Here is a 27,775-nt window from a genome sequence, read left to right as displayed (position 1 = left end):
CCAAAGATTTCATACCATGGTGTTTTTTAAACTCTTCAGCTCTGACTTGGATGTAGTTGCTGCCCAAAGAGATCATGTGGAAAATGAAGTGTCCAAGGTTGGACAGGGTTTGGAGGAACCTGGCTAGTAGAGGGGGTAGATAGCCTTTAGGATCCTTTCCAACACACACTGTTCTGTGATTCCATGAAACAAATCCCCATGGAGGTGGACAGGCTTTCATAGTGCACAGATCATGGTGGGCCACAAGGAGTAACCTCTGGTCCAAAGATAGCTTGAGGCCACTGGCAGCCTCCAGATCTCTAACAAGGACCACAAATTTCAGGCCAGATTTCTGTCTAGGTATTGTATAGGTAATAAGCAGTTGATTTTGCCATCCTAAGTGGGAACAATCTCTTGGTTTTGTCAGATTTCTCTTCATTCTGCTGGGACCAAAGGGCAAAGCCAAGTCCTATCATGAGATCGGCCGAGCCATTGCCACGCTGATGTCAGATGAGGTAGGTATCTTGGCATCTCCAGTGGGAAATGGTTTTCCCAAGTAACAGTGTCCTTCCCTCCAGCCTGGTCAACAGGAAGGAGCATTCACATACAGCTGAAATACCCATGTTACCTCCTAATTCCATCTGTTGACAAAATTACTGCCTCTGACTTTGTGTTTGTTAAAAGTGGGACTCTAGGAGAGGTTTGTGTGCCATGTGTATTGTCCTGCTAGTGATCACTCTTTCATATCAACTGTGAATTAATTGTTGAATTTATTCTGTTGTGGTCTGCACCTTGTGTCCTATTCTGCCATCCCAGAATCCCACAGCCAGGGATATGCAGGTGATGCCCACAGCACCGTTTCCCCCATGTGGTGCTGCGTGTGGCACTGTGTCCCAAGCACTGGCAGTGTTCATGTGTAGCCAGGAGCAGCTGGCCCCTCCTTGCTGCCATGGACAGCCTTTCAGGATTCATTTACAGCTCCTTTCTTCCCTACAGCTTCTTCATCACAGCTCAGTTGCTCCCAGCTCTCCAGCTGTCTGTCACTCACTGGGCTGCTTCTCACAGAGTCCCTTCCTGCCACCAACTCGTCTGTCACATGCACTGATCCACCTCCTCTCCACACAGTCCAGAAGATTCCTATAAAATTCAGCATTAATGCTTTCCTTCCCCCACCTTTTCTCATTTGTTCTTCATTATTAATACCAGGCCTTTCACTAAAACCAGCTTATGATATTGTTTTTGAGTAAATATTGTTATCAGTTCTGTGTCACAGGGGTGAAGATGAATCTGGGTTTGATAGACTGAAGTAGGTGACTTTGTCAAAGTGTCTTCTGCAAGTGTAATTGAAAGTCCTTATGTAGAAGAAAACTTTTTTGCACTAATGATATAGATAATTGCTTTACTAACATTTTCAAAGGTTAGAAATAAATGGTTTTCTTAAAATTAGATATATGCCTAAAAGGAAAGAATCTCTGTGGTTATCCAGCCAAAGGAAGAGGCTTTCTGAGGGTCACACCTCCTTGTGGCGCATGTCCTGATACTTTCTCAGAGGTTTCTGAGAAGGAGTTAAGTTGATTTTGTAGAACTCAGCAAAGGAGCCAGGGCCACAGAAATGCAAACCTTTCCCACGGGGAGTCTCTTTTCCTTGCAGGTATTCCATGACATTGCCTATAAAGCCAAGGACCGTCAGGACCTGATTGCAGGCATCGATGAATTTCTGGATGAAGTCATTGTGCTCCCCCCTGGGGAATGGGATCCAGCCATTAGGATAGAGCCCCCCAAGTCTCTCCCTTCTTCAGATAAGAGGTAATAGCAGGAGAGGGGCTGCTGGCCAGGGACAGTGGGCATGAGGGGATGGGAAGAGGCAGTGTTCTGGTTGTGCCAGGTGTATGGAGTGACCTGCACCTGGCTGTCACTATTTAGAAAGGCCTGGAGATATTTTCAGGGAGGGAGGATGTTCCTGGAAGTCTGTACCTTTTGAGATGATGATGTAGGCACACAGTAACACAGCTGGTAGTTTGCTGGGCTCTTTGAGGTTCCTCTTGGTGCTCTGACATGCTGTGTCCTGGCCTAGGAAGAACATGTACTCGGGTGGGGAGAACGTGCAGATGAACGGCGACACGCCCCATGATGGCGGCCACGGCGGCGGCGGCCACGGCGACTGCGAGGAGCTGCAGCGCACGGGCAGGTCGGTGACACCCCTGCAATGCCTCCCTTGCCAAAGCATCCCCAGCCCAGTGGGCTGTCTGTACAGGCTCAGGTGTGACCCCAGAATGTGTCCTGGGGGCCTTTCCTGCCCAGAGTGAGGCTGTGTGAAGGGTTCAGAACATCTGGCTTCAGCAGATGGCAGAAAGTCATGGATCAGATGCTCAGTAAATGATAAAGAGCCATTAAAAAGGACAGAAGGCCCAGGTAGGTGCTGCCTGTTGGGAGCCTGGGAAGTCAGATGAGCTGTAGGGAACATAAACATGGCTGGTCCAAACCTCAGTTAATCCATTTGGATTGATGAAGGGGTGCCTTAGCCAAAAGCAGACATGTTCCCTTTTCTGGACATTAGTCTTGCAATTGGATTGCACAGCTAAAGGCTTTTATTGGATAGAAAGAGAGAGGGTAACAGTGCCCCAGGCCCTACTCTCTGCTTTATTACTCTGCTTTGTGCCATGTTAAAGTCCACTGGAGTGGGAATACAGCTCAGGTGGTCATGAAACAGCGGGTTCAGCATTTCAAGATCAGTGCACAGGGCTTCATGGTGGCTTTGTGCCTTCCTTCCCACTCTGAATCGTCTTTTTCAGTTCTAGTTCTAGTCTAAATTCTAGAGGGAAAGTCTGAAAGTCTTCACACTGCCTTGGTTTGTACAAGGCAGTGGAGTGTCCTGATTTGGGGTCAGAAGGTGGTGTGTACCTGTCTGCCACAGTGTCTGTGCAGTCCTGGCAGAGGTGGGGAGCTGTGAGCAGGGGAACAAGAGGCTAAACAAACATTTTTCATGCCGGCAGTGTCAGTGCCATGTGGAGTTTGTAAGACTTAAGTACTGTCTTGTCTGTGATCATACAAAAAGGGATATCTGCAAGAAAGTTCTTTTGTCATCCGAGAGTGTTTCCCTTATGTTTTTGCTTCTAGTTCTTTTGCTGGTTATTAATTTGAATCATTTTTCCATGTAGCACATTGTTTGGCTCACCCAGCCATGGTGTCTGCTATGTGGAGAAATTCAGGCAGGGACTTAGACCAGAGTTAATCTGTTTTATTACATCAACTAATATATTTGGGGGAAAAAAACCAACAGATGAGCTTCCTGAAATACAAACGGTAGTGGTCTGTTTCAGCAGAAGCGTGGCTTGTAGTCCTGCAATTTGTCCCTTTCCAGCTGCATCACAAGTTTGAGATATTATCTCTCCTTACAGGATTCTCTCTGAGATCCCTGGACCACCACAGCTATGATAAGGCTGTTTGCATCGTGCTGATCTCACTCCTTAGAGATCATACTTCATTGCTGGCAGTGTCTCTGCAGGGTTAGGGTGTTGAGTTTCACTGTGAGACATCTTGCCTGAGTCTCCTCTTGCTTGTCCCTGCAGATTCTGCGGGGGCTTGATCAAAGACATCAAGAGGAAAGCACCGTTCTTCGCCAGTGACTTCTACGACGCTTTGAACATCCAGGCCCTCTCAGCCATCCTCTTCATCTACCTGGCCACTGTCACCAATGCCATCACTTTTGGGGGATTGCTTGGGGATGCTACGGAGAACATGCAGGTGGGCAACAGCTTTCAGAACCAGCAAATCCAGCCTTTTGCTGTCCAGTCAGAGCAGTGCTTGGGCACTGGCAAAGCTGGAATTCTTGGTACAATAATGGAGGTGTTCTGTGCTTTCACTGCTTTCTCTGCTGCTGTGCTGTTCTTTGACAGCTTGTACAGCAGTTCCTTAAATGGTGAATAAAAGCAGGCCCAAGAAACAGAGGAGGTCTTTGCTCCTTCTGTACCGAGAAGCTCCTCTGATCTGCTCTCAGTTGTACCATTTTAGTCCAATTCAATTTGCTAACTCTGAATCCTCTGCCTGATTCCTACAGTACCTGGGCTTTGGCCTCTCTGGTGAAAAGCAAATGCCAAAATTATTAGGAAAATGAGTAACACAGGAGAGAAATGTCAGGTCTTTAGAAAGATGAATTTTGTAGTAGTGGGAGGACACAAGCTGAGAACCAGGCACATATCCATGGACAGGCTGGATCAATGGCTTAGCTCAGGCTAAAGAGAAGGGATTCTCTGTTAACAGTGCTGGAGGTCCTGTGTGTTAGTGGAATAATAGGAAAAGTAGGAGGTTATATTTAGATATATTCGGTTTAGCCAGTCCAGTTCAAATCTCCTAGCAATAATCAAGCTCATAATGATAATGACTGAATTATTAATTTATGCAGGTTTAATTAAGTCAAACATAGGAAATGAGGGCACATATCTGGAACCCTGCACTTCCCTGTGATGAATTACAGGCTAGAGTAAGATCCAGCAGCCTGTGCAGTGCCCAGCTCCCCTCTCTTCTGTACAAACAGTTTGCCTTTTCCAGGGAAGTCAGGAATGGAGAGGTCTCCAGGTCCCACCAGTGAGCAACACTGGACTGTCATGGGGTAGCATAGCAAAGCCTGTCTGCTCTGCACAAGGTGCAGTCTTTAAATTACAGGAGGAAGGGGAAATGTTACCTGATTCCAAATCTAGTTCAAATTGAGAAACACTTCATTGTGTCCAGAAGTCTCAAGCTTACTATCAAGTAGCAAAAAAAACCCTCAGCGAGCAGTATTTTTGGGGTGACTACATCACAGTTTGTGTGTCTGTGTCTTGTCTGTTGTAAACAGTGATGTGACTGTTGCTGGGGCAGGCACTGAGTGTGGCCCATCCCTGCTCCCTGTCCTGGGAGCTGCCCCAGCCAGCACTGTCCTCACAGCTTGCTCTTGAGTTTTCTGTTTCTGAGAAAACATGCTATTCTTAGCTACAGACAAGTGGAAGAACGCAGGGAAAAGAGATTCCAGATGCTCTGGCCGCAAGGGCCCACTCCATGAATAATACAAGAGGAGTGGAGGGGATCAGCTGTGTGAAGGCTGCTCCTTGCCCTGGGATTACTGGGCTCAGCCTTACAAGTCCCCCAAAGGCAGCTAGCCTGTTGCTTTCCTCAGTGAAAACACTAACTCATGTCTTCTAAAGGAAGAGAGACACAAAACTGGATTGCAATTCTTGCAGTACCCTTGACAAGTCAGGAGAGCTTGCAGCCACATCCCTGCTGCCTGGGCGGAAGGGAGGGATTGGCCTGTGCTGTTAATGGCTGCTCAGCACATTAATGTGGGTTGTCCCGAGTAACTGTGGCTTGTGTGGCACCAACATCTTGGTGACAGCTGCAGGGGGGGGCAGAGGATGCTGTCCCCTTGGTCACAGGCACAGGGACATGCAGCCACAACAGAAGTGCTCCTTCAGAGAGGGTGACTCCTGTGCTGTGTCCCTGCAGGGCGTGTTGGAGAGCTTCCTGGGCACCGCTGTCACCGGTGCCGTGTTCTGCCTCCTGGCTGGCCAGCCCCTCACCATTCTGAGCAGCACAGGACCTGTCCTGGTCTTTGAGAGGCTCCTCTTCAATTTCAGCAAGTGAGTATGTGGTGGCAGAGGGTGGGGACAGGAATGTCCCACATGAAGGAAATCCAGCCAGGGAATGAGCTGCTTGCTGCTGGGGAAGGAGGGGATTTAGTGCACAGAATGAAAGGTCTTGTTCCTTGCTGAGACCCAGTGCAATCACATCAGGGATTGTCCCGGCATGCATGTCCCAGGGCGCTGCCCAGTGTGTGCCTGCCTGTCTCTGTGGGGCCTCCTGAAACAAAAACAGCCTTGGCCACTTCAGTCCTTGGTGAGGAATTTGCTCTCGGTGCAGTGTGCTGCTTCTCCCCATCACTGCTTCTCTGTCTCCCATAGGAACAGGGAAATGAATCCTGCTCTTCACTAACAAAATCCCGTGGGTCTCAAGGTTGCCAAGAATTTGTCCAGTGGCCATTTGAAATAGTTACTATTATTTATGAAAGCAAAAGTGTCTCTGGTAGAAACAGCCCCCAGAATTCCATGGGGGAGCTTTTCTGCTTTTAAAGGAAATTTCCTGCATTTTTTCCATTTAACTGGTATAAAGAAGTTCTGCTTTCTCCACTTTGTTGACAGCTGACACCCAGAGCTAAAGGGAGCCCATTTTGTTAGGGGTGATCATTTACCATTCCCACATCTGCAATATCAGGAAGATACACTGGAATCCCCAAAGGAATCAGCAGTGTCATGGATGATTTCACCCATGGGGCTGATGACCCTTTGGGTGGTGTTTTGCAAGGAGATCATTTTAGGTTACACAGAATACACCCCAAATCCCTTGTAGTCTGTGTTCTCAGCATGGCAGGTTGTGCAGGACTTGTGTTCCTACATGTAGGGAGGGATGGGGGCTAGAAAAAATGGCTGGAAAGTTAGATTATCCTAGGGAGGGAAACTGGAAACTACCAAAGGGTGAGTTGCACAGTGGAGCAAGAGGTGGGCACCTTTCTTTTCTTCCCTCATCTGGAATCAATGAATAGAGTCAGGAATGGACACACTGCACCTGTTGGCACCTGACAAGCATGACAAAGCCCAGGTGCAGCAGGCAGCAGGAAAAAAGCGAGATGGAAAAGCACTTTGTACTGTTTTGGAAGGAAGAAGGTGGTTACTGTTAACCTGAGGAGGAGGTGGCAGCTGTAAAAGCCATTGTCCTAACAACCTGCCAGAGCAGAAAGGAAGGCCGTTTCAAAGGAGGCCTTTCTTACAAGGAAATTGGAACTGAGTGCTTTGATTTTTCAGTAATGCATTTATGGTTGTTCATTTTCACAACACGCTGTTCCCTGCTAGGAGCAATCCTGCAGGACACAGTGCTTTTCCACCTGCTCTGTCAGCCTCAGAAGTGCTGCAGGAATTTGAGAAGTAAATGCTAAAATAATATAGTTTAACATTTTTGAAGTTCTTGAATGGTGTGGAGTCAGTGTAGCTGGGTTTCTGCCAGCTGCCTTCAGATGGATGGGATCTCCTGCCCCCTCAGGCACTGACTCTGGATACTTCAGAGTTGTCACTTGGGTCTTGTATTTTTATTTTTTCCTTTCTCTTTTTCTAAATAATTTTGCTTCTTACTTGCTCCTTACCCTCTTCCCAGTCAGGGCTTCTGGCTTCCAGAGAATTGCAGCTGCCTGAGCCTGCCAGTCCCACACGCTCTTGCTTCCTTCTCCAGAACAGGCTGTGGCCTTCCTGGCAGGTCCTCATCTGCTCCAGTGTTCCCTTGAGGCACTTCTTCATTCCTAAAAGCCCACCTTTGGACTCTGTGCTGGCACAGCACCTCAGCCTCAAGCAGCAAACAATGCGGGGCATTGTCCCCAGAAAGGAATGATGCAGCTGGGTGCATGGCTCTCCATCCCCTGCCATTCCCACCACCAGGGTTTGTCATAGAATATCCCAGGTTGGAAAGGACCCATAAGGATGAGCAAGTCCAACTCTGTGCACCTGGCAAGACTACCTAAAACTAAACCATATGACCAAGAACACTGTCCAGATGCTCCTTGAACTCCATCAGGTTAGGTGCCATGACTGCTTCCTGGCAACACTGTTCCAGTGTCCAGCCACCCTCTGGGAGAAGGTATTTACTCTATGTCCAGTCTCAGTCAATCTCTAGGAAGGTAGGAGAGCTCTGCAGAGAGACACGGAGTGGTTGGATGGATGGGCAGACTCCAGTAAGATCAAGTTGAATAAATCCAAGTGCCCAGTCCTGCATTTTGGCCACAATACCCCCTGCAATGCTATGGGCTGAGGATGGTGTGGCTGGACAGTGCCCAGGCAGAAAGGGACCTGGGGGTACTGGTCAAAAGCTGTCTGAACATGAGCCAGCAGTGTGCTCTGGTGGCCAAGAAGGCCAATGGCTCCTGGCCTGGATCAGGAACAGTGTGGCCAGCAGGAGCAGGGAGGTCAATCTCCCTTGTACTCCGCCCTGGTGAGGTCCCACCTTGAGCACTGTGTCCAGTTCTGGGCCCCTCAGTTTGGGAAGGACCTTGAGACCCTTCAGCCCATCCAGAGAGGGCAGTAGGGTGGAGAGGGGCTGGGAACACAAACCCTGTGAGAAACAACTGAGGGAGCTGGAGTTGTCTAGCCTGGAGAAAAGGAGACTCAGAGGTGACCTTATCACTCTCTACAACTCCCTGAAAGGTGGCTGCAGTCAGGTGGGGTTGGTCTCTTTCTCCAGACAGCACTGACAGAACCAAAGGACACAGTCTCAAGCTGCACCAAGGGAAGTATAGGCTGGATATTAGGAAAAAGTTTTTTACGGAAAGGATGATAAAGTATTGGAATGGTCTGTCCAGGAAGCTGGTGGAGTCACCATCCCTGGATGTGTTTAAAACAAGACTGGATGTGGCACTGGGTGCCATGGTCTAGCTGAGGTGTTGGGGCTGGGTTGGACTCAATGATCTTGAAGGTCTCTTACAACCTGGTCATTCTGTGATTCAACATCCCCTGACTCAGCTTTGTTCCATGTAACATCTGCTTTCTACTTCCTGATCTTATCTAACCCAACGTTTTCCTTTTTTGCCCCCCTTGTCTTGTTGCAGGGACAATGACTTTGACTACCTGGAGTTCCGCCTCTGGATCGGCCTCTGGTCAGCCTTCCAGTGTCTCATTCTCGTGGCCACCGACGCCAGCTTCCTGGTCAAGTACTTCACCCGCTTCACCGAGGAAGGGTTTTCCTCCCTCATCAGCTTCATCTTCATTTATGATGCTTTCAAGAAGATGATCAAGCTGGCAGATCATTATCCCATCAACTCCCAGTTCAAGGTGGACTATATCACTCATTACTCTTGTGCCTGTAAACCACTAGATCCAGGTAAGGGAGTGTTCATTACCTCTCCAGTTTGTAGACAGGAGGTGGCCTTTGCTCTCCTTTTCCCTTGTGCTGCAGCCCAGATAATAGGTAGATTATTCCTTCTTTATCAGTTGCTTTCAGATATCCTGTTTTAGTCTCTTAGAAGCTGAGAGGTACATTTCATCCCAAGTGGAATGTCAGTGTTGCAGCAGACCTCTCATTGCGGGTAGAAGTGAGCCACGACACGGACTCTTGTTCAACGATGTGTAAAGGCTCCCAGTTTATTCTTCTCTACAACTGAGCCATCCTGATTGTGACTACAGCAAGCTCCTACTATTGGCTTCCCTGGTGGACTGACTGCAGCTAATTCCTGCTTGACTGTGACTGCATGTGTTAGTTTGCAGAGTCTGCGGGCTGTTCCTGCTGGAATATGACTGCAGGCTCCAGCAGCAGGCCCCTTGCAAACCTCACCACAGATCTTGTTCAGCAGCAACTCTCTGCCTTATTTTGTCCATCCTCTAGTTTTTCCTGGTTGTTCCTTCTTCCTCAGGGGTCACCCAGGTCCTCCTCTTCAAGGTCCACCCCTGAGCAGCCAACCCATCCCTTTTGTCACACTTATCTTTATTAGTTACTATGACCCATTGAGGGTCATAAGACTGTTCCTCTTCTTTGGTAATTAGTGCAACTGTGACAGGGGCACAGTCACCTGTAATCCCTTCTTCTACACCTACATGTCACATTACAGCTGGCCTTGCTGGAACTCCTCCAGAGAGCATCATGACCAGTGGAGAAGCTGTTTCTGCACCCCTGTCTCCTTGCATCCCCATTCCAAATGGTATTCCAAATGCCATGAAGGGGCAGCAGTGGTGGCCAGGTCACTGCTGTGCAGCTGGGGTCACTGCCATGGAGCTCAGGCCACTCCTGTTTCAGGAGCTGGATTTATTCAAGGCGTTACCCAAACGTGGGTGGTTCCCACCTCCTGGCTCCTGGCGGATGAGAGGGAAAGCACAAACAATTCCCTCCCTTCCAAGAAGGGAAGTGTATCCCCAGGGCAGCCTATCTCTGGAGTGTGGGCTGCATGGCAGATAGAGCCAGTGTACCTATGGCTCTGGGAACAAAGGGTTACAAAACCCAAATCCAAATTGAGAGAGGCTGGCTGTACCATTGGGGAAGTAGGACCACTCCTAGAATCCCACAAACAATGGGGAGTGAGTAAGAAACTTGATCTGTGCCCAGAGCAAACTGCAGGTTATGTTGGCACACCTGTCCAACAGGAAAAGCTGCTGGCTGCTCCTTGCAGGTGTTGAGAGCCCGTTCCCTGGGGCTGGGTGCCTGCCTTCCCTATTAACACAGGACCTTGGTGAGCACAATCTGGTTCTGCCTCTGCTGGAATGGCAGAGTGAATTCCTTCTTGAAACTAGGACGATGGGAATGGTCAATGCCAAATTGGAAGTCTCCACTTCCCATTGAAGCATTTGTGGCTCTCCAGACATCCAAGTGAAAAAAGTTTATTTATGCAAAACCTCAATCAGCCATGAGCCCATTTACAGGAAGGATTGCATTTCTAAATGAAATTTCAAATTCATGATTCCTAATGCTTCAGAAGCCACAGGGAATGCTGCTCCTTCTTTCAAAGAAATTATCTCCATCCTGTTGATTTCAATTTCTTGCTCTCTTTTTTCTTTCTTTTAATTCAAAACTGTGTTTATGCTGGACACTGAATCACATTTTGCTTTTCTGGGTATCTTTGGCGTTGTGCTTGCATTTGAAATCAATCATTAGGAATACTCTGTGGGTATTTAATTTAATCCAGAAATCATTAGGAAAATATTGGAAAGCTATGGGATATTATATTGTCTGTCTGGTTTTTTGTGGTTTTTTTTTTTTACCATCAACTCAAAATATAATCCCCGTTGGTTTTGGGTTATGTTTCAATTAACCTTTTTTTTTTCTGTTTTGTGAGTGATTGATGATTGAGGCTTTTGAGTCTCTCTGAAACACTTGTGCCTAACTTTTCTGGAGCAAAGAGGTGGCAAACAGCTTGACAGAGAAATTATTTAATAATTGGAATTGTCTCTCCTTCCCAACGGTTTCCTGCATCCTGCTCACCTTATTGCCTGTTTTCTTTTCTCTTGCAGTTAATAGCTCATTACTTAACAGGACCGTGGTGCTGTCAGACTATGAGCTGGTCTCTCCCTCCTCTGAGCTGGTGAGTTCCCCTTGGGAAGGCAGGGATCACATGGCCTGCAGAGTCTTGTGGTGCCACTCTGCTGGCAAGCTCTGGATAGCAAGGAGAAAGAAGTGGAGCTTGCTGGATCACATCCCTGTGTGGGGGAAGGAAGTTGAGGCACAGAATAACAACCTCTTTTAGTCAAACACCAGCAGGAAAATAGTCTCACCCAAACCGTTCTGTGCTTCAGTGATTTTAACTTCTGCATGCTGCCTCCCTGTTCCTCTCAGATACTCTGTCACCATTCCTGTCCCACCATGGGCCAAGTATCCACATCCTTATGGAAACATTCCCTTTTTTCCTGCAGGCCAACAGCACCATTGACTGGGCAGCTCTGACAGCCAAGGACTGCTTGAAGTATGGGGGTCAGCTTGTGGGCAACAACTGTGACTATGTCCCTGACATCACCCTCATGTCTTTCATCCTCTTCTTTGGCACTTACACCTGCTCCATGGCCCTGAAGAAATTCAAGACCAGTCGCTACTTTCCCACCACTGTAAGTATCTCCTGTCACTCTATCAGTCTTTGTGAGGGCACAGCTCAGCCTTCCTTTTGGAGCTGCTGTCCTGCACACAGGGAGGGATGCTCTGCAGGGAAGCAGTCGGGATAAAAGTGCAGCTGGTTGCTGGATCTGGTTATCAGAGGGATGTCTGGGATTGCTCCCAGTGCATCTGGAGAACACAGGTAAGGCAACAGAAGAGCCAAGAGGAGCTGTAACCTGCTTGGGTAATGTGGCAGGGGTCTTAAAGGTGCTGAAGGCAACCCTTCCAAGCTTTCAGGCACGTCTCAGGTGCATCTGCCTGTTTTGTCCCTTGGTGAGGCTCCCAGGCTACAGGCGTGTGAACCAAAGCCATTTCTCTCTGAGACTGCCCCTTTTCTGGCATCCTGACACACAGGGATTTATCCTGCATGGATGTTTACTGTTCCACTGTGTTACAATTGAACCTCTCTTATTTTTAATACAAAGGAAACAAATTCCATCCAGGCTGGAATGCAGCTCAATTTATCTGTAACCATGCAAACCCAAGACACCTGGAAGGAACAGCAGCTCTGGAGAGCTCACATAGTTCCAGGCTAGCACAGTGCCTCCTGTGTGGTTAAATTCTAGGGTCTGATCACTGGCAGCTCTAAGTTGTTGTATTCCAGTGACTTCAGGAGAGCTGCAGTCTTAGGGATTTAGCTGGGAAGCCTGGTTTGTTTTCTTGTCTGCTTAGTTTGACTTATTACTTGAACAGCAAAGAGTGTAATCTCTGCCAGTCCTTCAGAGTATCTCATTTGTGGAAGTTTGTGCTGTTTCTATGCCTCCATTTAGGCTTTCAGAGAGCACAGTAAAGTACCAAGGCATGTGTGGCAAATGACACTGGACATGATAGTGGCCATATTTGTGGGGGAAGAAATTATGAGCTTGTCCTGCCAGTGTTTGCCATGTGGGCACTAAAGTATGGGTGAAATGCTGTTCTGTGGTGCTAACTCTTGTGGTTATGGTACCACGTCTCTTTCAGGCCCGGAAGCTCATTAGTGACTTTGCCATTATCCTGTCCATTTTGATCTTCTGTGGAATTGATGCCCTGGTTGGTGTGGACACACCAAAACTAATTGTGCCAAGTGAATTCAAGGTATGTTGTTGTCAGCTTGTTTGCTGGCTTTTGGAAGAGGTTCCTTTTCCCTTGCACCTGCCCTGTGTGGAGCGACTTGCCCTCAGAATGGGAATGTAGTCAGCAGTCTGGAAAGGGCCTGTTTACTCAGAGGCTTAGGGTTAGGAGGCTTTTTGTTAGCATCATTTTAATTGGCTGGTTTATCTCCTAAATTCTGCCTCCATACTTGGAGCCTTTGACTGGTGTTAATGGATGGGATGAAATTGCCACAAACCTGAAGTGTCTCCCTGGAGCTCCATTGCTGGAAGCAGACCTGGCTTTGGGATTTCATCACCCCTGTACTGTGCCTCTAACACAAGCTTTCTTTTCCTTGCCCTTCAAAGCCAACCAGTCCCGAGAGGGGTTGGTTTATCCCACCTTTTGGAGGGAACCCGTGGTGGGTGTACCTGGCAGCAGCCATCCCTGCCCTGCTGGTGACCATCCTCATCTTCATGGACCAGCAGATCACCGCCGTCATCGTCAACAGGAAGGAGCACAAGCTCAAGGTGGGTGTGCCTTGTGCCTGGAGCATGGGCAGGGGCTTTTCCCCCTGCCACCTTCCTCCCCATGGACACGAGCCTATTCCCTGGCACACTGGCTGCTGTTTCTAAGCAGGAAAAGTGGCTTTGTGGCCAAAGCTGCACGGTGCTGTCAAATACCAGCAATAAGCTGGAGAGATTTGGGACATATCAAGGGCATAGCCTCAGCTGGATGTTATTTAAAGAAGAACTGATATGTAACAGCCTAAAATGTAGTCATGTTTTTAAAACAAACTTTCCAGACCAGTGGTATGCAGTTTTTCATGCCTGAAGGGTTTTTTTCTGTTCTCCTGCATGGTCAGTTCTATTGGAAAATATTAAATTCCTGTGAAAGAAGATTGTCTCTTCCTGCTCACAGGGCATGTTTCAAGTGGTCTGACCTGTAGGAGTAATGGCTCCCTCAAAACACAGGCAGGGGTGGGTCATTATTTAGATACCTGCTTTATCAGTTATCAGGAGAGCTGTTGGAAATGGGAAGGAAGCTTCTGCTTGGAAAAGAGGAGGATGTTTCAATTCATGTGGTCACTGTAAATGTTAGACAAGTAATGTGTAATTTAAGACCATCCTGAGCCCAACCTGGAGGAGAGAGTTGAAGTACCAGGGAATGGGAATGGCTTCTTATGCACAGTGATGACTGCTGGCTGATGATTTAAAAAACCCCTCAGAACATCCTTGTTTGCTACCTGGATCTGAGCAGATAAACTCAATATTGGGCCCTCATGTTCCTCAGAGATGGCTAAGCAGTTTTAGGTCTGTCTCTTGCACCTAACCAAGCAGACATAGCATTTTCTTCAACACTGTAAGAAAATACTCACTGTTCTTCCCTCATGAGGAAGAGGCCCCTCATCTCTGCAGCTTATGAACCGCTGAATGTGGTTTTGCTGTCAGCACTGGCTGTACTTTTTTAGCAACGAAGTTATAAACACTCCAGTACTCCAAAGTACTGTTTGATGTAAAAAATGTATTCCCTGCTTCCTTTGTTTATGGTGTGAATATGGTATTTTGTGGAATTGAGGGTTCACAAGCCCCATCTTGTTGTTCCACACCAAATAACACTTCTATACACAAGATCTGCTGTAGGAAAAAGATGGTTTTTTCTGCTCATCCCTTGCTGAAGTGTTGGCACGGTACTGCTGGGTGCTCATCCCGGTGCCACCAGCCAGCCAAGGTAAGCAGTGCACGTGTCAGGAAAACAGTGAGGACTATTCAAGAGAAGCTGGATTGCCCTCCCTCCTGGGTCATCCTAGGCCTGGATCATTTTGTTTTTTCCAATAAAATCAAGCTGAATGGGATTTTAAAAAGGTTAATCTGTTTTAAAATAGCAAACCTTAGAGGTTTGTCCACTGTTTTTCTGAAGATCCCTTTTCTTGGTGGCTCTTTTGTTTCTTCTCTTGGCATTTGTGACTGCTGGAATTCCTGTTTTATTTCATTACAGAATTTTGAAAATAGAGGATCAGAGGTGTTTGAAAAGGAGTCAAGAACAAGGGCAGCTTTCTCCTCTGGGTAGGGAATGAGGCTTCAGCTGTTCCTGTTGCACTCCTGAAGGAGCATAGCATTGTGTCGTGAGGGAGATGCTTCCTTATGCTGCTCACAGGATCCAATGTATTTCTGGTGTTTGGCTCTGTTGGCCAGGATGCTGAAGAAGGAAATGCTGCCTGTCCAGCATTCCTCTGCCCTGCTCCAGAGGCATTTGGAATAATTAAGCTGAAGGTTGTTTGTCTCCCTCTACAGAAAGGTGCTGGATATCATCTGGATTTGTTCTGGGTGGCCATTCTGATGATTGTCTGCTCCTTTATGGGGCTGCCCTGGTACGTGGCTGCTACCGTCATCTCCATCGCTCACATCGACAGCCTGAAGATGGAGACGGAGACTTCAGCCCCTGGAGAGCAGCCCAAGTTTTTGGGAGTGAGGTATGTCCCACCAGGAAGTCTCAATTACCTTGTTTGCAAAATCCTTTTGCACAAAGAATTTTGTGCTGCCTTTTCCCTATTTCCAAAGCCAGGTCCTTGGGCGAGCCCCCCTGTGGCTCCTCGGAAGTTTACTTGGCCACATCAGGTGCAGTGTTCCTGTGTTAAAGGAAATAAATTTCCTGCAGGCTTCTCTATCCAGGGAAATGAAGCAAATTCCTTAGCAAACGTAATGGTCAAACATACAAACCTATCATACCTAGTACAAGCAGCTTTACTTAATGAAGCATCTTTTTCATGTGTTTGGGTGCTTTAATTAAGTGGTCTGAAGTGCTTCCAGTGGGATTACTCCTGGAAATCAGGCAGCTTATTTAGGTAACTAGATGGAAATTTTATGGCATGTCTTTCAGCATTCTGAAATATTACTGGCTGAGGTGTTTTTGGGTGTGGAGGGCCAATGGTGGAACAAAACTGTCTGAGGTTTAAAACAGAGGTCTGGCTCAGGATCCAGCCACCTGCCTGAGGCTGTTGGATGAAAAATGTGGCTGCAGAAATGAGTTTTGGGGATTCCTGTTGGTGTTCAGTACTTGGGGTCCTGACTCAGTGATGTTGTTTCAGGGAGCAGAGAGTCACTGGTGTGATTGTTTTCATCCTGACCGGGGTGTCTGTCTTCATGGCTCCCATCCTGAAGGTAAGGACTGTTCACAGTTCTTTGAAGGCTTGAATCCAAACCTTTTGGAAGGAAACACCAACATGGTTGTAGAACAGTCACCAAATTCAGGGCTGGGGTTCTTGGGCACTGTGGTCTTTTTCATTTTAAGGTTATTTCTCCATGTTTGCATGAAATTAAGCTCCCTTTTCTTTTATACCTCCACTCTTTGTTTTATGGAAAACATATTCTGGATAAAGCTCAGACTATGGAAAACATGTTTCTGGAGGAAGCAGTCCAATTAAATGGCATTTCTTAGTCTTTGAACCGGTTTTTTCCTGTAAGTTTAGCCAAAGCTCTGGATAGATGTGCTGCTGATGGACCATTGCATTTAGGTAGGTTGTTGTTTTCCAAGACCAGAGATTTGGTGCATGTAGCCATGGAGAAATGCATCCTTAGTGGATCATCAGATTGTAGAAGGAAACTGGAGAACCTGTCTTGTGGAGGATGCTGCCTTCTCTGGGGATAGTGATGGAAGTGGTGCCAAGCATGGACATACTGTCCAGCAGGAGGTGTCAGCTGCAGGAGCCCTTATCCATGGATCCATAGGCCTATGGTAGGAGCAGAAGATGTCAGAGCAGCAGCACTGTGCATTGTAGCCACAGCACCGAGCAGATGGGTGTCTGGGAGAGCATTTGTGGAGGCTGCACAGAAGATTTTGGAGGCTGCAGGGCCAGAGAGGCACAGTGTGATGTGAGCCTGAGGGGAAGAGGCAGGCAGGGAGCAGTGACTCTGCCTGTGGAGGGAGTGGAGACAGTAGCTTTCCATGCCAGTGTGTTCCTGTTCTTAATTTCTAAGGCTGTTTGTACAGCTCGAATTTTGGTGTCTCAGGCAACAGTTTCCACCTCCACATGATCAGGCATTTCCATGCCTTTAATTTAATGCCTGATTGTGATAATCCTGCTTGTTAGTTTATGTGACCTTTCCCTGCAAGATCCCTCTTCCTCTATCCCACTGGGGTCTGTTACTTCCCCTGTTATTGCTTCAGTCATTCATTCTTTGTCTGTGCTTTCCCTAAGACAATGTGTGAGGAAGATCCTCGCTGGAGGACGCCTGAGGATAAGTCAGCATGCTGCTGGCCCATGTGCCAGAGGGAAGGACATGGCAGGATTTCAGGACCTTTAGCAAATTCCAGTGGCAGGGTCCTGCTGGAGAGAGCTGCACTGCTAAATGCATTGCAGAACATTTCAGTCTTCTCCTGCCAGCGGCAAATTGAACGTTGACAATCCCAAATTTAATAAACCAGGCAATCCACGGAATAATCCCAGCTTTGTTTGCTGAGGTCTTTGCGGTGGTTGTGCTGGTTTTGGATGGTGCTGGTGTTTCTGCTCAGCCCAGGCAGATCCTTGGCCCTGCTGGGAGGGTGACAGGCACTTTCCTATAAATACAGTTTTAGTCCTGTTGGCCTGCAGCAGCTTTGTTTGGGGGCCAAAGCCAGCACCCCCATCGTTAGGGAATGCTTTGCCAAGAGAAAGTCTTCCAAAATGACAGCACCACTTGCCGCTCTGCAGGCTCAGGTACTGAGGTTTCACCTCAGGATAATGTACAGGATTAATCGTGATGGAATGCTGAAATTGTTCTTACTTTTAAAAAAACCCATGGAAATAAATAGAAGGGCAGGAGAGGAGAGCAGTGAAAATGAGCTGGCAAGCTCAGCTCTTGCTTACTGTATTGTGTTGTGTGTCATCCCTGAGATCCAGTGAATGCTTTGAATCCCATGATCACCCACAGCTTTGTGAAGCCCCTGCCAGGTCCCTGTCCCTCTCACAGCAGAGCTGTTGACAGAGCCCAGAAAAAGCTGCAGAAAAAACCTTTACCTTCAGATGGGAAACAGCAGTGTGGCTCACTCGAGGGAGCAAATAAACCCAAGAGAAGGATGAGGTAGCAGTTCAGAAGCTCGCAGGAGGGGACAGGCAGTGAGACTCAGGAAGGAAGGAGAAATGCAGGCAGGGAGGCTCTGGACAGCATAGGGCTGGGTGACTTTGGTGCTCATGTGGCCCCAGGGAAATGCCTGCTGGAAGCAATGAGCAAGGTGGTGGGGAATATGCTAAAACACTGCATAGCTGCAGTGTTGTTTGCCTCTCTGATGAGCTCAGTGCAGGGGTTGGAAGGGGAGGATTCCCAGCACAGGACTGCTTGGAGCAGTGGGTGCCATGGCCTGGCTGTGGCTGCCATTCAGTGGTAGTCCCCTGGCACTGCACTAGGGACTGTCCTTTGGAGTTCATTCCATCCTCCCTGGGCACCAGTAAATCCCACAGAGGCTGGTACTCAGCTCCTGCCTGTGGTTTGTTCCAGGCATCCCTGTTCCTGTCATGCCAGGCAGGCTGCCCACTCCTCTGGTGAGGGATAGAGACTCATTCCAGGCAGCCTGTCTGCTGCTCCCCTGCACCTTCCTCACTCCCAAAGGGAGGTGTGCCCCATGTGGAGGTATGGGCAGCACTTGGCACTTTGAGGGAGCAGAAAGTGATGTTTGAAAGAACATATCCTGGCAACAAAGAAAGGAAGTCAGTCCTGTATTTGGGAGTAATTCTGGATTAATGTGTGTGAGAGACAGAGCAGGAAGAGATTAGGTTGGCACGACTGTTGTTGCTCAGGTGGGACTCCAAAGAACATCCTTTCTGCATGGATTTGCATGGTTTACTGAGCTGGACTGGACATGGAATCACAGGATTGTTTTAATTGGAAAAGCTCTCTAAGATCACCCAGTTCCACCAGCACTGCCAAAGTCACCACTAAACCATGTCCCCAGGAGCTGCCTTTAAATTCCTCCAGAGATGGCAACTCCAGCACTGCCCTGGAAACCCTGTGCCAGGGCTTGACAACCCTTTCTGTGAATGTGTTTTCCTAATATCCTACCTAAACCTCCCCTGGCACAACTTGAGTTACCTGGGAAAACACGGTGTACCACAAACTACAGGATTGTTCTGCCTTTCCTTCTTCTCTGCCTTCTGTTTCTAGTCACACCACAAATCAGAGGTGAAAGGCAGTTTGAAGCTCACTGGAACACATCTGCCCACCTGTTCCTTGACTTGCTGAGTGACTGGAATCGTGCCCTCTGGACAAGATGTCCAAGTCCTGGTGAACTGGGAGAGTGTGATTGCACAAATGTCCTTGTGTCTCTCAGAACACAGCAGGAGGATTTATTGTTTATTCAGCTTCATTTTATGAATTACATATTTACATATTGTTTCTTCAGCTTTATTACTTCCATGGCTTCATTCCTCTCTGTCATCCCCCCATGGGTGCAGTTTGGATGGCTGACAGGCTGGGAATGTTGTCCCACCACGTGTTAATGGTGTGTGGTGTACAGGGAGGTTCTCACCTGGGCTCTCCTGCTCTTCTTGTCCCACAGTTCATTCCCATGCCCGTGCTCTATGGTGTCTTCCTCTACATGGGAGTTGCATCCCTCAATGGCGTGCAGGTGAGTCATTAGCCAGCACAGGGCTTCTCCCACAGCCCTCCAGCTTCACCCTTCTCCTTCACTGCCTCCTCCTCCTTCCCAAGAAGCCCATGAAGGGTGGCAGCTGCTGGCAAACTTAGCCACAAGCCCGGGTGTCCTGAAATGGCAGACCAAGGGCCAGTGGCCAAGTGGGCACTGGCAGTGCCAGGGGTGCTTTGTGAAGACCTGGGTCCATCTTTGGCAACCAGGATGGGGCTTGGGGTAGCCTGGTCTGGTGGAAGGTGTCCTTGCCTATGGCAGAGGGGTGGAACAAGAGGATCCCCTTAGGATCCCCTCCAACACAAACCATTCCAGGATTCTACAGGCTTCTGCCCCAGCTCAGGCTCACTCCCAGGGTAGTTTGGGTCCTGTGCCACAGACTGAAGGCAAGGAAGGAGGATGATTTATGGCAGTGGGGTTGTTCCTCAATGCTGAGGAGCAGGGACATTGTTCTCCAGGGAGGGGAAGCCATTCCCCTCTCTTTGTCGTTATGGAAATCTTACATAAGGAACCACTCTCATGCCCAGCGCCTGTAGCTGGCCCAAGGAGGCTGGAAGTGGTTTTGTTGCTTTCTGGCACCCTGTTAATTGAGGCCTTTCTTTTTCGTGCCGGGTTGTGCCCTGAGGGGAAGGGACTGCCTGTCCTGTGAGCCCCAGAATTCCCTCAGGCGTTCTATAAAACAGCTCCAGCTTCCATTCAGTGCCGCGGTTCCGTCTGGTCCCGGCAGTGGGCAGTGAGCCCGCGCTCCGGCAGGGGACAACGAGGGGATTGTCCCGCTGCCCCGGGGCCGGCTCTCCTGCAGGGGATTTCCCCTGCTCCCGACCCAGGTGGTGGGGGGGCTGGGATCAACAGTGTTTTGTACTCACTGAGAAATCCCCATTTTGGTTTAGCTCCAAGTCCATCCGGTCCAGCACAGGGCACAGGGACACTGCTGGGAAAGCTGCCCATCTTCCTCGCTCTTTGGTGAGGTGCTGTTCTGTTTTCTGGCAAGGCAATGTCTGCCCTCGCCTCTGTTGACCTCTGCTCCTGATTTATTTGGGGATAACAAAAGCACAGCTTCTAAAGGCTGAATATCTTTCCTTGGCAGGAGCAGGGAAAGGGAGGACAGCAAAAAATCCCCAGAGTGTGATGCTGACCCTGGTTTGGGCATTCATTTTGTTTTCTCTCTTTTTTTTTGTGCATCCTGTGTTTCATTTCAACATCTCCTCCTTTTCATTTCCAGTTCATGGATCGGCTGAAGCTGCTCTTGATGCCTCTAAAACACCAGCCTGACTTCATCTACCTGCGCCACGTCCCGCTGCGCAGGGTGCACCTCTTCACCTTCCTGCAGGTGGTGTGCCTGGCCCTCCTCTGGATCCTCAAATCCACCGTGGCTGCCATCATATTCCCTGTCATGGTAGGTGTTGCTGTCCTTTCCAACCCTCCCTTTCCTCACAGCCTGCTCCTTTCCCCCTTGGACACTCCTGTACATGTGTAAATCCAGCCTCTCCCTAGCGAGTCTGTGCCTCACAGCTCCACTCGTGGCACTCAGGGGGCTCAGTGTGACTGTGGCTGCCTTTCCATTAATCCTCTGGAGGAAAATGAGCCTGGAAAGTTAATTTTTTCCCAGGAAGGTGTAGTTAGTGTTGACCAGTCCTGACTGCCAAGGTTAGATTTGCTGTGGTTTCTCCTTGAGCTGCATGAACCGAGGAGAGGTGCAGAGTTTCTGGCTTAGCCCACACTAGCTACCATATGCAAAATGTCTCCCTGGCTTTTAAATAGCACAAATTGACAGAACCAAGAAGGAGACTCAGTGCTAAGAGAGGTGTCACAGGGAGGGAAAGGGAATGTCTCTTTTCCTTGGACTCCAGTAAAAAGACACTAATGTTGTTTACCCTCTGTGGGTGACTATTCATATTATTACTGGAATTATAGACACAGCTAGGCACTCTGGCTTGGAGATGGGTCTGACTTGTGCAAAAGGCAAAGTTTTATGAAAGTCCTGAATAACTCTTGGTCCCAAGTCAGCTAATTTCAGGTTCATGGACATGTAAAATCTGAGTTGTGGGGGCTGGTAGGAGCTGCAGTGCTTATGTAAGGGAGAGAGGGAGGGAGGGCAAAAGCCAGGAGAAGAACAAGATGGTGAAATGAGAAGATTATGCCAGTTAAAAAAATCCTCCAAATATTCCTGCTGAGACACATGCTCCTGTGAAAGATGTAAAAAATCAGTAATTCCCACTGATGTGGCATTCCATCGCAACTCCATGGCTGTGTTGCACTGATGTTGGAAGCTGAATGTAAAATTTCTTTGCCCATGCTAGAATCTGATTGCAACCCAAGACTGACCAAGTTTGTTAGAATGGTGCAGACTCAGGGAAGGCACAGCCACAGCTTCGATGGAGCTGGATATGGCAAAAAGCTCCATTTTCTGCACTCACGAGCAAAAAAGCACAAACTTCAGTTTGTGAGGATTCAGCCAGTGGCCAAGTCCCTGTTTATTTGGAGGAAAGGCATTTTCAGCACAGTAATCCACAGTGGGATGGCCACAGTGTCTGTGTGCTATCTTTCTCCCCTGAGTAATTCCTCACATCCGTAATCGCCCCTCAGGTTATGCAAGTCAGAGCCTGAGATCTTCTCCTGGGAATTGTTTGTGCTGTGCATCAGGATGGCCTGGCACAAAGCTGTCCTTAAAGGCAGCTTCTTGGGAATAGGTTACAGCTCCCAGCCCATTGCTGTACCCTCTGCAAAGCCTGTGTGGGATCTCAGTGGCCTCTGCTGGGGCTGTCAGGCCCAGTGTCCATGTAAGCACCCATTTCAGTCCCTTCCTTCTTTCCCAGTGCTTTTGTTGCAGTCTTGCACAGAACAAGCTTTTACTCCAGTTTCCTGCTGCCTCAATCCCAGTAAACTTTATTCTGCAATCTCTGGGAGCGTGAATTGGCCCTTGTCTGATTTCTTAAAAGTTCAGCTGGGCAAGTGGTGAGAAATAAGTCAAGGTTTTATTACTCAGGCTGTCCTGTGAACCTGCCTCCAAAAGTAAATGAAAATGCTCGTTTGTTTGCTCTTTATTTCCTAATACAAGAGTGTTAAATACAGGAGTATTCCACTGCTTCTGATTTTTTCTGACATGAGGCAGTGACAGCACAACCTCTTAAGCTGACAGAGATGTCCCGGGTGTTCACCACCTTCTTTGTATGTTCATTTACAGCCAGAATTCAAGAGTGTGGGCTTAGAAGCAGAACTGAGAGGAATGCAGTGTGCCAAGTGAAAGGTAAAATGTGACTGGGAATCCCTCTCTGCCTTTGCAGATCTTGGCCCTGGTGGCAGTCAGAAAAGCCATGGACTACCTCTTTTCCCAGCATGACTTAAGCTTTCTTGACGACGTCATTCCAGAAAAGGACAAGAAGAAGAAAGAGGATGAGAAGAAGAAGAAAAAGAAGAAGGGCAGTATGGACAGTGACAATGATGATGTAAGGAGCTTCCTGCTCTTGTCACATTGCTCCTCCCTAGGTAGCTAACCCCCTGCACATTCCATGCCCTGCCCAGTGCTGAGGCTGGACATTTGCCAGCCACTTGTGGAGCTGACAGCTCGGTCTGCCACTGCTGCAGCTAATGAGTCCTAAAGAAAACTTAATTCCTACACAGCCTTCCCTTTTCCAGCCTGTGGTGGGTGATTTGTGCATTGCTAGGGGTGAGGTTACACTTTCCAAGAGCACCAGGTACCTGCTGAGGTTTCATGCCCCTTGCTAGAATGCCTCTCATCACCCTGCCTCCTCCAGCTTCCCTCCTACACCTTTCTCCCCTTTGTTGTCTCTTACATTTTAGGAGGAGAATGCTTTTCACCAGCAGCTCTGGTCCTACTGGTTTTCTTTTTTATTTTTCAAGTATTTTTGTAATGGCTCTTTTGGAAAGCACAAAATAGGTGTGATTTGTCATATTGCAGGAAAAGCTGCTTGGTGTTGGTAAAACTCATCACCTCCATGTTTCCTGAGCATCTGTGCCCTCTGCAGTGCACTCTGGTCCTACCTCAGGTGGCAGCATGCCCTAAATAGTGAAAAGTGACCTGGCTAGGCCACACTCATGTGCCTTTGACTGTTCTCTTTCCTCCTGTATATGTTAGAAGAAGAAATGTGGTCTTGGTGCCTTTAAATGTTCTCCTGCTCAGGTCTAACTCAAATGCTTTAAATTTATGTTGAAGTGCTAAACACACTCCGTGGTGAGTTCTAAGCATGGTGTCACTTCTTCTGCTCATGTCCATGAAGAAGGGCCTTTCCTGGGCGGTAGGGAGAGGTAAGGTCACCTGAAGCTGGGAAAGAATCCCCTTTTAGCACAGCAGGAAAAACAGCTGGGAGGACTGGCTTTTAGTTGAGACAGCAAGCTGCCCTGTCCCATCATTGCTCCAGCTCCCAGGGTTTTCTTTAGCACCCTTGAGCAAACCCAGATGAGAGTAAAAGGGGCTCTGCTGAGGAATCAGCAATGGTTTGGCTCCATCCCCTCCTCCTGACTGGTGTGAATCCGGCAGTGTATGCCCAGCCATGGCTTCCCTCTCTCCTGTCTGTTTTAAGGTATTTCCTCTCTTCCCAGGCTTTCCCTGAATTCCAGGTACAGTAATTAATCTAATGGGTAAGATATTTTATGCAAAATATTGGTCCTTAACTCTTGCTGGTTTTTTTCAGCACTTGCTTTTCCTAGCTTCCTGAACATACAGCACTGGGCACTTACTGGTTGGATTATTTTCACCCTTTCCCTTCCAGAAATATCTACCCCCAGAGTCAATCCAGTCAATCCTGTGGGATCTGGGGAGCAATGCATGGATCTGAGTTCAGCCAGGGAAGTTGCTGGGTGTCAGTTGTGCTTTCTTTGAGTTCTGCTTGTCCCTCAACCTCATAAAAATAGTCCTGAGGAAACATCTTGATGTTGGAGTATGAAATAAGGCACTGGATATCAGTTATGTTAAAAAATAAATTAAAAATAAGAATAATAATCCAGGGAGAGCCAGTCTCTGGCCTCCGTAGTGTTTTCCTGCCCTGACTGGAAGGTCTCCTCCCTCTACCCTGGTGTTGTGGGTCTGGTTCTTTTCAGAAACAAAGATGTCCCAACATTTCTGGCAAATCCCACCTTCCTGCCTTTGCCAACTTAGGCAGTAACAGCCTTTCCTTGGCTTTGAGGAGTTCCCTTTATTTTTAAAAAAGCCAAACTATTCCAATCACTCCTGTTGAGCAGAAGCAGGTGGTGATAGAAGGCAGCGGGGGTGAAATCCTGCTGGTGCCCCAACTCTGGGGGACTCCAGCTTTTCCCTGTGCCCCATCCTGAGCTGGTTGCTGTTTCTCTGGCTGGGCCAGGGTTGCAAAATTCTTCCGAGGGCTCTGGAATTGGTGAACCAGAGGTGTAACTGAGACTGGGGTTGACTCCACTTGCATTAAAGAGGGAGCTGAGCCAGTCTGATGTAAGGAGCCTCTGTCATATCTGGGCCCTGTGGAGCAATTGGGAACAAGCAAGGGCTTTTACAAGAATCCCAGCAGGATGAAGGGTTTGGAGGAGCTTTTCCAGCAGCCTGCTGTGTCTGCCCACAAATGCATTTTCCATCTCTATTTCCTGCAGCTGACTCCAGGCAGAAGGGGATGGTGTCTTTTATGACGGTGGGGTGGGAAAGGAGATGTATTACAATTTACAATCCCACAGGATGATTCTTTTCTGTTTTATTTTTGGAGTATGAGGGTAATCAAGGGAAGTGGGATGCAGTGGGGAACCAGTGGAATCCATCAGGCAGCTATGCTGGAGGATGCTTTTCTCTTTTCCCTTCTTTTCTTTTACCTGTTCCTACAGATCTGTGTGAAGGATAATTTTAATGTGTGGGAGACGATGAGGGAGAGAGCAGTGGGAATATTCTAAGACCTTTTACACGTTTCTTTCACAGTCTGACTGCCCCTACTCAGAAAAAGTCCCAAGTATTAAAATACCAATGGACATCATGGAGCAGGAACCTTTCCTAAGTGATAGCAAACCTGCTGACAGTGAGTAGAACTAAGCTCTTGCATGCCTGCTTGACTCTCACTTGCACTACAAAACTATATCTGTGTCTATTTAGTGATTTTAAAATAATTTTTAATCTTTCCTTTTACTTCAGAAGTATTCTCTTGTTCTTTTTTTTTTTCCCTCTCGTTTTTAATTTCCAGGCCCCTGCTTTATGACAGATTTTGCTTTTGTGAGCTTTTATTTTCTTTGCTGGTTACAAAATCAATGTTATTCCTTCTGGTGCCTCCAGTTTAAGTGCTTTTCTCCAGCTCCTGACAGGTCTCCTGGCCACCCCACTCTCTCTTCCTCTCCTCTCCCTCTCCCCCTTGGTGTTAACCTGCTGATGGTGGGATTTATTTTTTTTTTTCCACTGAGCTTTGTGTTCTGGATTTGCAGCGCTGTCCTGTCACTGTTTGTTCCCCTAGGTGCCAAGCAGTTGCAAAAATCAACATTTAACAGAGTAATTATTTATTTGTGTCATTAAGCTGCACAGGCAGAGATCAGTTGGCCATTAACATATTTCCCTTCTTAGGTGGTTTGTGCTCTTCTTTTAGGATTTCATTTCTGATGTTAATAGCTCTAATTGTTGAATTTAATCTTTATTTTCAGTCATTCCCACTTTACATTTTCCTCTTTTAAGTGAGGAATCACAGCTGACCTTGGTGGTTTTGCCTTTGGGATGACTTTGTAACATACTAAGGGTGTCAAACGCCCTTTTCCTCTGAGGTGGGAGGGGAGAAGTACAAACTAAATAAATTAGTGCTACTGCCTGGCTAGTGCTTCCTAGGAGCAGGATCTAACCCCTCTGATCTTTAGATCCTTAAATTATCCATGGATCTTAGGAACTGGGAGCCAGGTTCCTTTCCTTTTGGTAGCATATAGAGCCCTCAGGGAATGGTAAGCCTTACCCTGTGGCTTTTATATACAGAGACACTCAGAGTTTGGGATATAAAATAAAAGCATTGGAAAGGAAGCATTTTCTTGGCTATTTGGATATCCTCAATGTTTTGCTGATGTCAGCACATCATCCAAAATCAGCCACAGGCAACCTCATATCCTCCTCATTCCATCTATTTAGTGCATTCCTGATACTAAAAACAAACTGCATCCTAAATATTGTTACTCAGGATTTCAGGATTAGATGCCTTTTTTCCAACATCTTAAGGGCTAAAATAGTTAGGAAAAGTTAGTTGTGGCATCAGCCTAGTTCTTGGGATGCCCTTGGAGATGGAACAGATAAAATCAGCCATGGGCTGAACTGTAGTTGGTTTGTGTATTTATACATTTTTATAGTCCAGTATTTTATTTGCTGCTTTCTAATTAAAAGCAATGTAAAATAAAAATTAAAACATATCAGGCCACTGGAATACCAAAAAAAACCAACTGGAATGCAGCACCACTGTGGGATTGTGCTTGAGTGTAACTGTGATCCAGGGCATATTCCTGGCAGTACCACTGACAGCAGCTTTCCTGCAGCAAGAGCAGGAACAGGACTGTCATTCCCAGAGAACGTGGCTCCCACAGGGTCAGCAGAGGGAAGCCACCCTGTGTCCCCCAAGGACGTGGGTGTGACAGAGGGGGGTAGCCCAGGGGGACAGGTCCCAGGTAAGTGTCAGGCCCCAAACAGGGGGAACTCCTGGGGATGGGGCTGCTGGCACCGCAGGGGTGTTACCTCAGAGGAGAGAAGGGAATGCAGAGCTTCCTCACCAAGCTGTAAATCCATCTGGCAGCTAGCAGGAAAAGAGCTTGGCCCATAGATTTGGGGGAGCTGAGGCAGGGCTGGAGGCACTGCACAGTGGGTGTGCAGCAGTGACACCCAGGCTTTCTTCCCCCAGGAGAAAAATCACCAACATTCCTTGAACGCCACACATCGTGCTGATACAATTCCCTTCCTTCAATCACATGCCATGCCAAGGTAAGCACCCCAAAATGCACCTCTGCCCCCCTCAGAACACAGCAGATTTCCTCCAGGGGACTCTTAAAATAAAACACTTGGAGAACATTCCCTGCACTGGGTTGCTGCCTCCCAAGGTGATCACGAACAAGTTGATTCCATAGTTACTCCAGCTCCTGGCAGGGCTGGGGATGGGGAGTGGAGAACCTGGGAGAGACCTGGCAGCTTCCCTGGCCTCCTGGCTGCTGCACTGAGAACAGGTTTGGGAATCAGACCAGGAGAAAGATGTGGAGCTACTGGGGTAACCCAGAGAGCTGTAGCCAAGGGGAAATAATCCATTTTTCCATATTGTGGTAGAAAACAGAGTAAAGAATAACCTTAAACTGCAGCAAGTAATAATTGCTCAGAGTCCAGTCCCTTGTGGCCAGCTTGGGCCTCCCAGCAGCAGGACTGTGATGTGGAGCAAGGCAAGTTTATTCCTCTGAAATGCCAAAGATGTGTCTGTGCTTACAGCTGTTAGACAGGCACTGAAATTCATCCCAGCAGCGATGCCTGGATTATTTCAGTGGCAGCTGAGGGATGTTG

General features: G+C 47.9%; 1 protein-coding gene across 7 annotated transcripts in view; it reads left to right on the top strand.

Annotated features, from left to right (window-relative positions):
- The window catches only part of SLC4A4 (solute carrier family 4 member 4), a 147,759-nt gene that overhangs the window by 117,073 nt on the left and 2,911 nt on the right, over positions 1-27,775 (top strand). For all 7 annotated transcript variants that reach the window (XM_063156924.1, XM_063156923.1, XM_063156919.1 and 4 more), the window contains 17 exons: positions 407-494; positions 1,631-1,785; positions 2,054-2,167; positions 3,549-3,723; positions 5,458-5,591; positions 8,597-8,868; positions 10,986-11,056; positions 11,385-11,573; positions 12,580-12,693; positions 13,056-13,217; positions 14,982-15,160; positions 15,776-15,848; positions 19,219-19,287; positions 20,528-20,701; positions 22,590-22,751; positions 25,199-25,295; positions 27,132-27,211. In XM_063156924.1, the coding sequence (XP_063012994.1) occupies positions 407-494; positions 1,631-1,785; positions 2,054-2,167; positions 3,549-3,723; positions 5,458-5,591; positions 8,597-8,868; positions 10,986-11,056; positions 11,385-11,573; positions 12,580-12,693; positions 13,056-13,217; positions 14,982-15,160; positions 15,776-15,848; positions 19,219-19,287; positions 20,528-20,701; positions 22,590-22,751; positions 25,199-25,295; positions 27,132-27,175 (2,272 nt within the window). In that variant the 3' untranslated portion in view covers positions 27,176-27,211. The remainder of the gene's footprint in view (positions 1-406; positions 495-1,630; positions 1,786-2,053; positions 2,168-3,548; positions 3,724-5,457; positions 5,592-8,596; positions 8,869-10,985; positions 11,057-11,384; positions 11,574-12,579; positions 12,694-13,055; positions 13,218-14,981; positions 15,161-15,775; positions 15,849-19,218; positions 19,288-20,527; positions 20,702-22,589; positions 22,752-25,198; positions 25,296-27,131; positions 27,212-27,775) is intronic.

The sequence above is a fragment of the Melospiza melodia genome, chromosome 5 (genome assembly GCF_035770615.1).
Source record: "Melospiza melodia melodia isolate bMelMel2 chromosome 5, bMelMel2.pri, whole genome shotgun sequence".
Lineage (NCBI taxonomy): Eukaryota > Metazoa > Chordata > Aves > Passeriformes > Passerellidae > Melospiza > Melospiza melodia.
Note: the sequence above shows the minus strand (reverse complement) of the source record. Positions and strands in the feature narration are given on the sequence as shown.